Source organism: Delphinus delphis, chromosome 6 (genome assembly GCF_949987515.2).
Source record: "Delphinus delphis chromosome 6, mDelDel1.2, whole genome shotgun sequence".
NCBI lineage: Eukaryota > Metazoa > Chordata > Mammalia > Artiodactyla > Delphinidae > Delphinus > Delphinus delphis.
Genome location: NC_082688.1, coordinates 8,607,983 through 8,623,597, shown reverse-complemented (window position 1 = coordinate 8,623,597; position 15,615 = coordinate 8,607,983). Strand labels below are relative to the sequence as shown.

Below are 15,615 nucleotides of genomic sequence, written 5' to 3'. Positions count from 1 at the left end.
AGATGTTCTGAGCTTTTTTTCATGTTTTCTAGCATGCTGTGCATTCCTACTGAGGAATCTGATGCCATCCTGGATCTCGCTTGTGGGCACATAATGGAGCCGATGAGTGTAGTTAACCAGTCCCAGCCCTTCTGAATGTGTGTGTGAGTGTGTGTGGGTAGGGATGGAGGGTGGGTAGGAAGTATGTGTGTAGAGAAAAGGTTAACAGAAAGAGGTGTGGCCTGGAGGAGCCTGGTTTTAAATTTAGGAAGCATGCAAATGTGGCTGCCTTTGGTTGTCCCACTCCACTAAAGAACCCCAGTTGTTGGTTTGAGGTCAATCTTCAGGGTGGTTTTTAGGGACATCCTCCAGGGCTCGAATCATGTTGGCCTGGTCATGTCTATGTCGGGACACAGATGTCCTGCTGATCAGCTCTGTGGTGCCATGCATAGAGGCACTTGACAGGCTAGGCAGATAGGCCAAACATGCCAGGGGACAAGGGCAATCCCTCAGCTGGATCCAGAGACCCAGTGGAGGGAGCATTGGGCCCCAGGATGGCTCAGCTGCAGTGTGTGTGAGGATAACATAGGGATTTGTCTGACTGCTGGATGAACATGGTGGCTGCCAAAGGATTCGGTGGGGTTCTAGGTTTCATTAATAAAGAGATGACCTGCCAGCCAAGGGGGTGAGGGGCCTGCTCAACTTTACAATGGGGCAATTCACAACTAGAGTATCTGGTTCTCATCTGGGTATAGGTAGTTCATTTAGTGAATTCCTTATCCTTAAATTTCAAATGCCTCTCTCTATATAGCTTTCCTTGACGCTTCCCTCGCCCATAATTTACTTGTTGTTTGTCTGGGTTCTCGGTCTCTATTTACTTACTTACCATGTTGCTATAATATACATTTTTCTCCTCTATTGAATCAAGTTCCCCAAAGATACTCTGACAAGTCACTTAATCCTTGTGATTATGAACCTGAAATAGTGGCAGTAACCCTGGCTCCATTTTCGTCCCTGGGCTTTGTAAAGACCAGATGAGTTGTATGTTACGGTACTTTACAAACAACAAATGGGAGATGGAGTGATTTCCTGTCCATTTGTTAATGTGATGAATAACAGCCTTAAATTAGCAAGCCAGTTAGGCAGCCGTCATCCCTAGCATCTGTGTAGCATCCCCACCCTGATGTGTCCTGAATTTCTCAATGGAAAAAAAAAAAAAAAACAGCTTGCTATTTACTCTCCAACTTCTCCATCACTGGGACCTTCCTTTCGGGTTTTTCTTTTGCCTCTCCTCTCTGAAGTCCTCAAGCTGTCACTGCTCAGCTGGGCTGCACCCTCTGTGCACTCCAGAGGCTGCACCCCCTGTGACTCCAGAGGCTGAGGATCAAGGAATTGGCCGACGCAGCCTGAGTTCGCTGGTGCACCAGGCATGGCCTTAGTTTGGAATTTGCAGACCTGGGTCCCAGGAACCCAAAGGGGCTATTTCAGTACAAAAGGCCAGCTTCCCCTGGTGCTGGACAGTCACTGTTCTACTTCTCTCTGCTGTGTGATGGAGCTATTGACCACTGGCCTATCTCAGTCTGACTGATGTGACAGGGCTGCTGGTCCCGGTCCTTGCACAGACCATGGGGTCTCAACACCACACTTGACCAAGGATGCTCCTGGCCTAGGGTCCACACCTCCATTTATTCTCCTGGGCTCCGCCATGGATCTCAGATCCCAGAGGCACTGGCCCTGGAAGCTAAACTTGGGGGTGCCCAGCATCAGTCACATGCTGTGCCAAAGCCAGCCCTCTCTGGCTGATCCTTCCCCACATTCTCTTTTTCAAGCTTGCTCTCAGCCTAGACTCCTTTTCTTAAAGCCATTTTATTCAAGGAGACTTATTGCCATTTCCTGGCACTGGGCCTTGACTTGGGACCTGCAGGATGACCACAGCATGAGTCCTTAGCGTCAAGTCTGGAGAACCAGGATTCAGTTTCTATTTCTTTCTTCCAAGAAGCCTCCTTATGAACACTGAGCCATCCCTTCCCTGGTGACCAGCTTTACATTCCAGAGATCTCAGTCATGAGGGCTCTTACTTCTCTAATCTCTGGGCTGTGGGTGCCTGCTCGTCCTGTATTTGCATAACTAAATCACCCCTTAGATGACTGCATATGGAAAAGAAGTTTGGCTTATTTTGAGTAGAACACCGTACCCAGTGTAAATATGACACAGTCATAGACCACAGGGAATCTGGAGGAGATAGACCAGATTGGAGAGATGGCCTGGCTATGTGTGCAGCATACGCAGGTGAAGCGTATGAGATCTTCCAGGGCCTTTAGCAATGGCAGAGATGTTGAGGAGAGAGCAAGAAGCTCTCTGTGGACACAGGGAGAGAGACCTGATGTGACTGTGAAATAGCTCTAGGTGACCTTGAGCAATTTGCTTTACTCTCTGAGCTCCTTGCTGTTGTAGGGTCTATGCGCCGTGAAGGTGGGTGCTATGCAGGGGATTCTGGCATCATCTAGAACAAGGGACTAGGTAACTTTGGAGGTATCTTCCAAGTGTGAGACTATGAAAAATGACAAAGTCGAGGCTATGAAACACTCCATCTCTACATGAAACAGCACCTTAAAATCCTTAGTTGTGCCCAGGATTCTGCACATCATAGACGTGCCTCTTGGGACATTTCCTTTTAGTTTTCATCTGCAGTTATCCTTTCTCTTTTGCTTCTTCCAGTTTATTTCTCTTCTCTCTCATACTCTGTTTTTTTCTCACTCCAGCTGTTGAATCGAAAAGACAAGACCACCTTTGAGAAATTGGACTACCTGATGTCTAAAGAAGATAATTACAAGCGGACTCGGGAATATATCCGAAGCCTGAAGATGGTTCCCAGTATTCCCTATCTAGGTAGGAGTCTGAATTGGATTATTATTTTTTAAGAAACCTGCTCACTGCCAGATAAGATGTTTTTACAATTTCTAGTTGAGAAATTTCCATGAAGCAGCATGGGCCATGGATAAAGAGGTGATTGGTTGGCTCCTTGGGTTAGAACAGGCTATTGATACTTCCTAAAGATGGGAATTTCCTGATGAGGGTCTTGAAACAAGGGATATTCTGCTGCTAATACAAATGATCTGTGAATCCCAAGCCTCCCCAGCCTGCAGCTCAGAAGGGTCACAGGACTCTTACTGGTTTATCCACATCTTCTTGAACTGGGGGAACTCAGGCCCAAACCCCTCTCTTCTGATTCTCTGGACATTATTAATATATAAGATTTGTTCCAACAGAATTATTATAATGATTATTGATTTTACTGATTCGAAAATAATACATGTTCATTGCAAGGAACTTGGAAGAGAAGAAAATTAGTAGCATTTGCTTTCCCACCTAGAGATAATCCCTGTTTTGCTTCATATCTTTTCATTCTTTTGGATGCATATAGAATCTGTATGTTTACTCTGTCGTGAACATTTAATGTTATTACCTGCATTTCTATACTATGACTCAGTCCCATCACATGGATTTGTGCAACTGGGATCTCTCTAATATTGACATTTGTCTATACATTTTTGCTATTAAAATTTTGCAGTGGGCATCCCTGTTGCAAAAATCACCTATATAGTTAGGAATCTTACCTTGTAATAAATTCCTGGAAGTGTGATTACTGGGTCAAAACTTTGCAAAATTGTGTGCCTTTTCATGTATACTTCAAAACACTCTCCGGAGAGGTTGTAACAACTTATATTTTCATTAGAAGGGGAAGAAATTGCCTATTTTCCTCATGTGCACAAATGCTGTGTATTTTCATGTGCTTTTTTTTTTTTCTTTTCCTTTCTTTTTTTTTTTCTTTTGCCGGTTTGACGGGTGAAAAGTATTTCTTGTGGTTTGGTTTTTCACAGTTACGGTAATTTTATGAAAATTTTCTATCTCTTTATGATATAAAATAGTATTAAGAACAAGGGAAATAAAGGTTTCATGGAAGTGACTCCTAGTATTTTCAGAAATCTAGTGTAAGTTTTTTGAGATACATTTTTGACAACTTAACTGTCCTCTATGAGCATTGTGTATTTAATTTTCTAATTCTTTTAAATCTAATTTGGAAAACTTAATGTTAGTATAAAATTGTCCATTTGACCCAAGTTTTTGAAATTATTAGCATAAAGTTTTTCCTCACTTAATTTTTTTGAACATAGGTTTTTATATAATCACTATAAATGTTAACCTCCTGTGTATGTATGGTTATATTTGCTTTGCATTCCTAATTGTTTTCATTTTTGTTTTCTCTTTCTGTTTTTAATTTGCTTTGCCAGAGATACGTCTGTTGGTCTTTCCAAAGAATTAGACTTCGTATTTGTTTATCAGTCACATTGTCTTCCTGCTTTCTAATCTACTATATTCCATTAGTCTAGGATGTGCTTTTTTCCTCCACATTTTTAAATCTCTCAAATTGGGATGCATCTTTCAATTGATGCTAACAAAGCATTGTGACATTGTTTAATTGGCAGCAGTTTTTCTTAGTGTTACATAAAATTATGGTGCATCCTAAATTTATAATAGATGACATCCTAAATTTGACGAAATATGGAATTTACGCGTTTGTCTTTTATAATTCATTTCTTCTGCTTTCCTTAAGTTGTTTTGTTATTGTAAACAAATTATTGGCTTATTTGTATATATATTATTCTTTCTACTTTCATTTGGAAAACAGTTAAGGGTATATATTTCCATCTAATTGCTGCTTTTGTTGTATCCTACATGTTTTAATGCATAGTGTACTCAGTGATATCTTTAAATGTTCTGTAATTATAGTTTCAATTTTTCTTTTATCCAAGTGTATTTAAGGTAGTGGTTTTTTTTAATTTTCAAGGGCTTGAGTTTTTATTTTTGGTTTTTTCAAATGGCTTTATTGAGTTATAATTCATGTAGCATCCATTTAAAATGTACAATCGATGGTTTTTAGTATATTCACAAAGTTGTACGACCATAAGTGCAGTCAATTTTAGAACTTTTTAATCACCCCAACGAGAAACCCCATACCCATTCATAGTCACTCCTTTTCCTTCTAGCCACCTGCCTTCCACCCCCTCACCCTCAGCCCTAGATGAACTGCTAATCTACTTTCTGTCTTCATAGATTTGCTTATTTGGGACATTTCATATGAATTGAATTGTACAATGTGGTCTTTTATGACTGGCTTCTTTCCCTGAGCATCATGTTTTCAAGGTTCATTCCTGTTAGAGCATGATCAGTATTTCATTCCTCCTTATTGCCAAATAATATTCCATTGAATGGATGTACCACATTTTATTTATCTATCATCATTTGACGGATATGTGAGTTGTTTCACTTTTTGGATAACACTATTTTGGCTCACTATTTCACTATTATGCATAACACAGCTATGAAGGGCTTTGGTTTTTAAAAATGGTCTTCTCTCTAATTTTTTTTAACATTGTTTTAGAACATATGACACATATGCTTTCTAGGTTTTTTAAAATGTTTGATATTTGTCTTGTGGTTTAATATAACATCAGTTGGTATAAATATTTCATGGGCGCTGGAAAAGATGTAATCTCTCAAGTTACTCTTATCATTACAACATTCACATTTTTCATTTTTGACAACCTGGTCTATCAAGGACAGAAATATGTCTTAGAGTCCCCTTGCATTTCTAACAGTTTCTGCCTTACATTATTTAGTATACAGTTGGCCCTCCATATCCCTAGGTTCTGCATTCATGGATTCAGCCAACTCTCGACTGAAAATATTCTGGAAAAAAAATCCACAAAGTTCCAAAAAGTAAAGCTTGAACTTGCCAGGTGCTGGCAACTATTTATATAGCTTTTAATCATATTAGGTGTTACAAGTAACCCAGAGATGATTTAAAGTGTAGGGGAGGGTGTGTGTAGGTTATATGCAAATACTATGCCATTTCACATAAGGGACTTGAGCATCCCTGGATTTTGGTATCTGCAGGGGTCCTGGGGCCAATCCCACATGGATACCAACGAATGACTATATAGAAGTTTATAACAGTTGCAGATTCATTATGAAGTGTGTCCCATACAAAATGATCTTGATTCCATTTATTATTTGCTTTTATTTCGTTAGTGTTAATTCTTTGAAATCTGATTTATTTTTCCTTTGCATTCATTTTATAAATCTTTGACTATATTTTGCATTTTAATATTTTAAGTTGTTTTGTCTTAAGTGTGATCCTTAAAAACCGTATTTAGTTGGGCCCAATATGAGAGATCTTGCCTTTATTAGGGGAGTAAAAGTCCTTCCCATTTGTTTAGACTTAAGCCATGTTATTGAATTATCATTCTTTTTTCACGCTTCCTTATCCTTTCCTTGTTCTCATCTTACTGCTTGCTGTAAACTACAGTGCCTTTCCTCTCAGATCTGCAGGTGGAGGGCATGTTGGTGTGCGCAGCTCCCAAGCCCATTCCCACCTTGCCTGGGGCTAATCCATTGGAGGATGGGATGATGGCATTAGGGTGCAGCCCACTGGTTCAACTAGCAGAGGTGCTCCGGGATCGTTAAGGATGGCCTCTTCTCTCTCGTAAAATGATCACAAGAGCTGCTGTTGATTGTCTCCTTTCTCTGTGCCCAGTACCTTACTAGGTATTTTAATGCACCATCTCAATGAATGCTCACAAAATGGCCCAGTGAATAAGCAGGTGCTGAGAGGTTGCCCCGGGTCACATAACTGGAGAGTGGCAGAGCCAGGCCTTGGCCCAGTGGTGTGGCTATAAGCCCTAAGTTCTTTTTTTATTAATTAATTTTTTTTATTTTTGGCTGTGTTGGGTCTTCGTTTCTGTGTGAGGGCTTTCTCTAGTTGTGGCAAGCGGGGGCCACTCTTCATCGCGGTGTGCGGGCCTCTCACTATCGCGGCCTCTCTTGTTGTGGAGCACAGGCTCCAGACGTGCAGGCTCAGTAGTTGTGGCTCACAGGCCTAGTTGCTCTGCGGCATGTGGGATCCTCCCAGACCAGGGCTCGAACCCATGTCCCCTGCATCGACAGGCAGATTCTCAACCACTGCGCCACCAGGGAAGCCCTAAGCCCTAAGCTCTTAACACTGCCCTCTCCTGACAGCCTACCTCCACTGTTCAGGTCATTATTTTCCTACTCCTCCCTTTCAGTTGCCACCTGTATGTCCTCTGCCATTTATGACTTGTGAATGGCCTCCATCGGGTGCTATGTGAAGTGGGATGAATTGTCTTGGCTCTTTCTTGTGACACTCTATTCTTGGACCACAAACCAGTGCTGTCTTGGGCTTCTAAGAGATTGGTCGGTGGGCCTCAGCCAAGGGCTGACTCAGTGAATACCATCTCCCCTTGCTGACCTGTGTCCCTTCTCATCAGACTCAGCGTATGCTCCCAGACCCCTCCCTTTCAGATGAGTCCCCTATTCAGGCCTCTGGCCAGATGCCCCTCGTGCGTGACCATGATGGCTCTCATCAGGCCGCAGGATAGGTCCACACTTGCAGCGGACATGTAGTCCGTGCCAGGGCCCCTTGCCACTGAGTTTTTGAACAGATGCCCCCTCCTTGTCCCTGATCACCTCATCTCAGCTGCCTCTTCCTGGCAGGTACTTCCCAAGAGACTCCGTACGGGCCTCTGTTCTCCTGTAAGACCCTCCTTGTCCCTGAGTGAGCCTAGCTCCACCGCCTGCTCCTATTCCTTCCCTGCTACGAGGATTTCCCTCCCCACTTGAGCCAATCGGACTGCATTTCTCATCCTTGCATCAGAATGACTCCTGCAGTGTACAAGTCAGACTGAAAGAACAGGAGGCGACTCCAATGTGCTTTCTGTCCTCAGGACGGTGTGTGAGGGTTTACCATGGCGGCGGGGGGTGGGGGGCACGGTTTCATTAAAAAGAATGAAGAAAGACCCCATTCTGAGGCTCAGCGGGGCCATCCGTCCTGAGGGCAGCTAAGGCCTCCCTGCACCTCTGATTGCCATGGACATACCCTGCCCAAATCCAGGTTGTGGCTTTAGTGCTGGATTCCTCTTGAAAACCCAACTTGTCCTGGGGATGGATTTGTTTATCAAAAGAGGAAGAGTTACATAATTCCTGGAAGGTACAATATAGGAAAAAATGTCTGAAACCATTTCTTTTTCCCCTGGCAACGTCCTCACTGTAGGTGTTTTCCTTGGGGGAGAGGGAGTTATTCTCTGGGAGGGACTTGAGGTCAGTCCTCGATATTTCCAGCTGCTTCATGCGTTTAGTTCCTGCTTGAGACTTTGAACGCTGCTTCAGTGGTTATTTGCCTCTAATAGCAAGTATAGGTTTTACTTTTGTAACGATTCTTTTAAACCTCTGTGGAAGGTTCTACACTAACTGGTTTCCTGGGACTATTCACACATGTGTCTCTTACTCCATGTAAAGATACCCTCATGTAGTACTGGCACGTTATTAACCATGTGGGTGTGTATTCCATCTCCTTCCAATGCAAATTTTAGAGCCAGTTGGCTGCACTTTGGTGCACTGTTTCTTGTGAAGCATAATTTAAAAAACACTGAGGGAAAAACTTACTACATTTCAAAAATAAGACTCTCTTTGTCTCAAAAAGTTTATTCCCATTTACTTCAAAGTGCAAAAATAGTTGTGGGAAATAGTCAGGTCAGTTATTTGCAGCTTAATTTTGTCTGATAGCTACTCCTTGTAAATACCCAGTTCAGGTCAAAGTGATAACAAAAGCAGGCAATGAGCTGTGAAGCGTGGCTACACCATTTACTTCCAAGTAGCTTTATTGATTTAGAGGGTGTTTGGTTTTCAGAACCTATAGTTCCCTCCAGGAAATAGCTATTACAAATGTAATAGATTTTAAAAGGTTTAGAGCCTGATTCTAAAAGTAACTATAGGCAGTGTGGAAAATTGTGATCTCTCAAGGAACAAAAACTAGGCATTCTGACAGTTCTGAATAGTTAGAGAACATTTAGATTCCTGGTAAATTTACCCAGACTTCTAATATGTGAAGTAAATTTCTAGAAGCTAAGCTATTCCTTCAAACAGCCAAACCCTCCCATTTTTAAAAAGCAAGGTTTTATGTTCAAATATGGACTCTGAAGTTTAAAATAAAGGCAAGTTGTTTCCAAATTCTGAGTATAAAATTAACAGACTTAAACTGTGGGATATGTAAAAGGACTTTCAAAAAGAAGTGGTCATTGGTCAAAAAGAAGCATTTACGTTGATGCCCCAAAGCCCCCAGAACAGCTGGGGGTGAGGGGCTCACACTCTGAGCCTGAGGGCCTCACACGCCAGGCCCTCTGCAAGGTGGGTGTGTTCTCACCTGGGCATCAGACTTCAGTTCTGCTCTGGTGGCGCTCACGGCCCAGATCTGATCACTGGCAGTGAACTAGAAACCAAAGTGAGCTGAGCACTGTGGAGGGAAAGGCAAAGGAGTGAATAAAGGGGGACCCATCCCAGGCTGGGGGACCAGCAAGGGTTTTCTGGAGGGAAGCCCTAAAAGATGAATAAGCTGGATGAAGAGGTGGCATGTGAGCATCCCAGACAAAGACAGCGGCTTGTGCAAGAGCCCTGAAGTGGGGAAAAACATGTTTGCTGGGAAAACTGCCTGGAGAGTAGAGAATCAGGAGGAGGGTGTCGTGAGAAGCAGCTGGAGTGGGAGAGAGGGGTGAGGTTGCTTAGGGCCTGCACACTGGGAGTGGGGGGCTCAGGCTCTGGCCTCCATGAGCAGTAGGGGACCAGGAGGGTTTTGAGCAAGGGCGTGGTTGGCTTGGGTTTGCCTTGAACACGGGTCTCCTGGCCGACAGCAGGTGTCCGGCTTGGGGGAGGTCAGGCTGGAGGAGGGAAAACCAGGCAGGGGACCATGCAGAAGCCTGTGGTGCATCACCGTATTTCAGAAACTGCTGGGGTGGGGGTGGGGGTGGGGGAGGGGAAGGGGAAGCCCTTTTGAAAACAGTTCATTTTAGAGCAAAGCCTTGGAGAGACCTAAAACAGTTATCAGTGAGCATGTCCCTCATACCGGATTGGAGACGCATGCATCTCCCTGTGCCTGGGCTTTGAGAATGAAGGATGTGCGCATTTGAGCAGAGATGAAAGGGCACGGGCACGTGCTCTCTTGATCTCCCTCCAGAAGGCAGGGGGCTTGAACTGATGGATGCCGGCAGATCTTCTGCTTCCCAGAACCGAATCAGAGTGGCTGTTGCCCCTTTGGTGGGGGCCTGTACCACCCCAGGACCAAAGTCCGATGGCTCCCAAGTTAGGGTTACCACAGTGTTATCCACCTGTCCCCAAGTTTGCCAGCATTAAGGCTAATTCTTTCCTTTAACTCCCAACTGAAAAAATTCCATTCCGCATGCAGGAAATTCAGCCTTTTTTCCCTTCAGTTCCCCACCCCATGTGTTCCCAAGAATCCCCAAGGAATACTCATTTGTTCCACAGATCCATCTTGGTCGTTTCTGGTGCCTCAGCCAGCTGCCTGGCCACAAACCCTGATCCCTCCCTCCAGTCATCTCCTGCGTTCCTACCCAGTCTCTCCAGATGGACCTGTGTACAGCCAGGCTCCTCCTTTTTTTTCTAATAAATTTATTTATTTATGGCTGCGTTGGGTCTTCGTTGCTGCACACGGGCTTTCTCTAGTTGCAGCAAGCGGGGGCTACTCTTCGTTGCAGCGCGCGGGCTTCTTATTGCGGTCAGTGGCTTCTCTTGTTGTGGAGCATGGGCTCTAGGCGTGTGGGCTTCAGTAGTCATGGCACGCGGGCTCAGTAGTTGTGGCTCGCGGGCTCTAGAGCGCAGGCTCAGTAGCTGTGTCTCGTGGGCTCTAGAGCACAGGCTCAGGAGTTGTGGCGCACGGGCTTAGTTGCTCTGCGGCATGTGAGATCTTCCCGGATCAGGGCTCAAACCCATGTCCCCTGCATCGGCAGGCGGATTCTTAACCACTGCGCCACCAGGGAAGTCCCCCCCTTTTTTAAAAAATAAATTTATTTATTTTATTTTTGGCTGTGTTGGGTCTTCTTTGCTGCATGTGGGCTTTCTCTAATTGCGGCTAGTGGGGGCTAATCTTCGTTGCATTGCGCAGGCTTCTCGTTGTGGTGACTTCTCTTGTTGCGGACCACAGGCTCTAGATGCGTGGGCTTCAGTAGTTGTGGCACGCCGGCTTTAGTACTTGTGGCTCGCAGGCTCTAGAGTGCAGGCTCAGTAGTTGCGGTGCACGGGCTTAATTGCTCTGCGGCATGTGGGGTCTTCCCGGACCAGGGCTCGAACCCGTGTCTCCTGCACTGGCAGGTGGATTCTTAACCACTGCGCCACCAGGGAAGCCCCAGGCTCCTCCTTCCTTAGCCAGGGAAGCACAGCTCGGGGATGGCTAAGGGGATGTCAGTGCCACAAAGAAAAGCTTAAGCCTGCGTTCTGGAATGCCTACTTCTGGAGCCCAGAGCCGTGCCTTTCTCCTCTTTGCCCGATGGCCACGTGCTACAGGGCGCAACAAGCCCAGGAGAGCCTTTGATCAAGTTTCTCCTTCTCCAGATAGAGGAAGGATCCAGCCCCCTCTGGGGCCCAGCAAGCAGGGAAAAGCTACCTTCTGATGCATCTCAAACATGCTTCTCGATCAACAGAATAATCACAAAGACACAACACATCCCAAATGAAGGAAACCTTTTCCATTATTTTTTTGAGTCATCAGCTGCATATGGTTTTAAATCTCTCCCTTCCAGAGAGAATTTTGCCTTTACTTTTGCAATCTCAGGATTTGTTACCTTAAAATCCACATTTCTCTGGGACTTCACAGTCTTGCTCAATTTTCACAAAAAGCCAGTGGATGTTATTAAAATCCCCATTTTGCGAATGAAAAAACCCTACTGTTTCACTTATGACTTACCAACATTGTACGCCAGGCAGACACCAAGTTTAACTCAAGACCTCATGCTCATGGCTGGGGTTCCACCCTGCCTTAACTTATGCATCCTCCATTTAACATCTGTCTCCATGGAGAGAAGCAGCATGGGAGGAAAACACGCTGGGGGAGAGGTTTCTTTCCTTCAGGCTTTGCTGCCCAGATCTGAGCAGCTGGTCACATTCGTCCCTTCTGGGGCACAGGGAGGACCTGCAGTCAGCCTTTCTCTGGGTCGAGCAGTTTTGTCTGAACCCCGGAAAGGAGATGAGAGCACGAGCCCATTTTGTGCAAGTGCAGGTGTGTTTCCATAGCAGGAATCTGTGGAGTCATCAGACAACTGCTCCTCTCTGACCCTTAGTCTTTGGACTTCTAATTAGAAGCTGACAATAATAAAAATGACCAGCACTCACGTTTACTTCTTCCACCACACAACAGGCCCCGCACCGAGCGCTTTACACTCATGATCTCATTTAATCCTCCCAACACTCCTTCCTCTGAGGAAGGCACTATTTTTAACTTATGTCACAGTTGCAGAAGCGTAATAAGACTTGTTAAAAGTTTCACCACTTACTACTGCCACATCGTAGTGCTGCGACCCCAGAGCCCCACCACTAACCTCAGATTATGCCATATGTTCCTGCTAACAGACCTTTACCCTCTGGGGAAACCAGACAGTGGGCTGAAGAGAGGAATGTCTCCAGGGCCCTCCTGTGTGGTACAGGGGCTCAAGGTGGGAGAAGGAGGGCCTTCCCAGGGCCCGCCAGCCCTAAAGAAGAGAAGGATTAGGGATAGAGGAAAGGCTAGAGTTTCTCCAGCTGCAGGAATAACGCGGGGCCATTGGGACGTCTCTTTTGGAAAGAGTTAGGACGATGGCCCTGAGAATCTGGAAGATTTCACGTGGTAGATAGCTTCTAAGCTGGCCCCCAACGATCCCTTGTGTAGTCCCTTCCCCTGGAACATGGGCAGAACATACTGACTTGCTTCTAACAAATCCTATATGACAGAAATAATGGGATGTCACTCCGGGATTCGATTATAAAAAGACTGCTTCTCTGTTGGGTGTTGCTGTCGTCTTACTCTTTCTTGGCTCACGCATCCTGGGGGAACCCAGCAGCCATGTGTTTGGCTGTCCTCTGGCGAGGCCTGTGTGGTGAGGGTGTGAGGCCTGCCGATAGCCACGTGGGTGAACTTGGAAGCAGATTGTGCCTGAGTGGAGCCTTCAAAGGAGGCCGCAGCCCCTCCATGACTGTCATCTCATGAGACACCTTAGGCCAGAGATGCCCAGCTAAAACACACCCAAACTTCTGACCCACGGAACTGCAAGACGGCAAATGTTTATTGTTGTGAGGTGCTAAATTTGGAGGTAGGTTGTCACACAGTAATGGATAACTAGTGCATTGCACCAACTTTATCACTACCCCACAATTGTTACTTTGTTGCCCCATCTGTATTGGAACAAAATCAGCTGTAAAACTCCACACACAAAAGACTGTCAGATTGTGGATGTTAAAAATAGTATTGAAATACATTAAGTTTACTCATTCACTCATTCATCCATTGCACACATATTTTATATGAACCCACCATGGGAAAATGAGAGGTGCCAAAGAAGCAGAGGGCAAATCACTGTCCCCAAGGTGCCTACAGACTTGCTGCAGGTGACTACAGCGGGCACCATGATGGAATCAGGAGCAGGTTACAGTTGGGCCTAGAGAGAGACAGACAGACAAACAGGCAGACAGAGGTGAGTTCTACCTAGACAAATCAGGAGATTCCCAACCGCCCCACATAGCAACTTACGCAATGGACAAGTGTCCAATTCCTGTATCGATTTTGGGTTTGCTTTACTGATGGAAATCCAGAGCTGTGACCTGCTCCCTTGTGGAGGTAGGGCCAACATAGAAAAAGGACATAAGTGCTGTTGACCGTCTCCAGACAGAGCAGATGCCTCAGGCTAAACTCCAGACTCTAGAGAGCAGACTGTAGGGAGGAAAGGACTCCCTTTCTCTCCCTCTCTGGTCTTCAGTCTCTAGGGCCTGGGCTTCTACTGGCAGAGATGGAGGTATGTACCCCTGGCAATGGGTGCTGAGCTGATGTCTAGAACAAGGGACTAATCTAGGGGCCAAAAGGGAGGAATTACTTCCTACCTGCCCTTGACTGTTTACGGAGAGGACTCTATGAACCCATACATCCAGGACAAGCCGTTGATGACAAGATTCCTCAGATGTGTGTTATTTTCTGTTTACTTCTCAGAGACAATATGTCAGAGTAGTTGAGAGCAAGAGCCCTGGAGGCAAACTGCGTTCTTTCAGGTCCTGACTCCACTGCTAATGAGCTGAGTCCTCTTGGAAATGTTACTTCATTATCTTTAAAATGGGAATAATCACAGGATCTGCCTCATGGGGTTGCTGTAAAGAACAAATAAATTATTCCGTGTAATGAACTCCAGATAATACCCTGTAGGGAGTAATTATTTTCTGTAAAATATTTATCATTAAAAAAACCTCCTTAATTAAAAAAAAAAGACTGTCAGATTGATCTCTGGGGCAGCAGGAAGTGCTGGGTCCCAAAATTAGAAGCTAATTTTGAGGGAAGGAAATCTTCTAGGGCAGAGGGGGCGGTTGCCCCGTGGAGAGGAGATGAATTCTGGCAGCTCTGTGAGGAAGGAAGGTGCCTGGGGACAAGCTGATTAGAGCCTGAAAGGTCCCAGGAAGTTACCCTCAGAAAGGCCTAGAGTGTAAGTCGTCCAGGGCTTTAGGGGCCCAGGAGTGCCTGTTCAAGCGGGGGCGGGCAAGATCTCTGCTTCCTGCGGCCAGAAAGGCTGTGCCCAGCAGTGCCATTCAACTCCCATTCATCTTTTAAAAACTCTTAAAATGACAAAAGTAACACATTGTTTGTTGTAAAACTCACACTAGAAAGTCTATAAAGTAGAAAGTGAAAATCCCCTTCCTCCCCTCCTACTTCTCAGAGGCAGCCAGTGTTGGCAGGTTGGGTGTGTCCTTCCAGGCACTTGAATCCACACGGAGAAGTATCAGTGCACATGGGGGTGTGCGAAGAGTCTCGTGCTTTTTAACCAAAATGGGAACCTTTGGGTAGACAGTTTGTTTTGCACCTTACTTTTTGTTCCACTCGAAGTGTGGTGGGTACTGTTCAGTGGCAGCAGGTACAGAACTCCTTCATTCTTCCAAGTGGCTCCGTGGCACCCGTGGCCACGTGGCGCCTTGTTGGACGGGGCCTGGATGTACGTTGATTTGTTTAGCCCCAATTGATAAATGCTTAGGTTGTTTCTACTTTTTCCCTTGGACGGGTGGTGCAGCGGAGAACACCTTTTTACTTGTATCTTTACTCACCTGCCAGAGTATTTCTGAAACACCAAGAGCTGGAAGTGGAATTGCTGGGCAGAGGTGACGTGCGACTTTCTTTTTGGTCACTGCTGCTGGGGAACCCACTTCCTGGGTTCCAGTTCCCCTCCCACCCACGCATGCCAGCCTGCCTGTCTTCTCTGCTCTCACCAGTGCTAGCCATTACCAACCAGTTTCTTATAATGAAATGATGGCCTCTGGTTTTAGTACACATTTCGCTACCCACTAGTGCTTTGTGCTCTTGACAAAGAAGCTGCTTCCTACTTCAAGCCCGTGCTCCCTGGGCCTGGGCTAGGCAGCCAGGCCTTCAGACCTCCCACCCAGCTGCTCAGCTGCCCCTGCTTCCTGTGTCTGCATCCTGAATGTCTGTCCTTAATTCCTCTCCCCGCGTCCCCAGCACAGCCCTGCACTGCCCTGGCTGTCGGGTTC

The 15,615-nt window shown here is 45.6% G+C and overlaps 1 protein-coding gene across 2 annotated transcripts in view; it reads left to right on the top strand.

Moving 5' to 3' along the window:
- The window catches only part of RALGPS1 (Ral GEF with PH domain and SH3 binding motif 1), a 329,731-nt gene that overhangs the window by 177,690 nt on the left and 136,426 nt on the right, over positions 1-15,615 (top strand). For both annotated transcript variants that reach the window (XM_060014138.1, XM_060014137.1), the window contains exon 8: positions 2,742-2,868. In XM_060014138.1, coding sequence (XP_059870121.1) covers positions 2,742-2,868 — 127 coding nt within the window. The remainder of the gene's footprint in view (positions 1-2,741; positions 2,869-15,615) is intronic.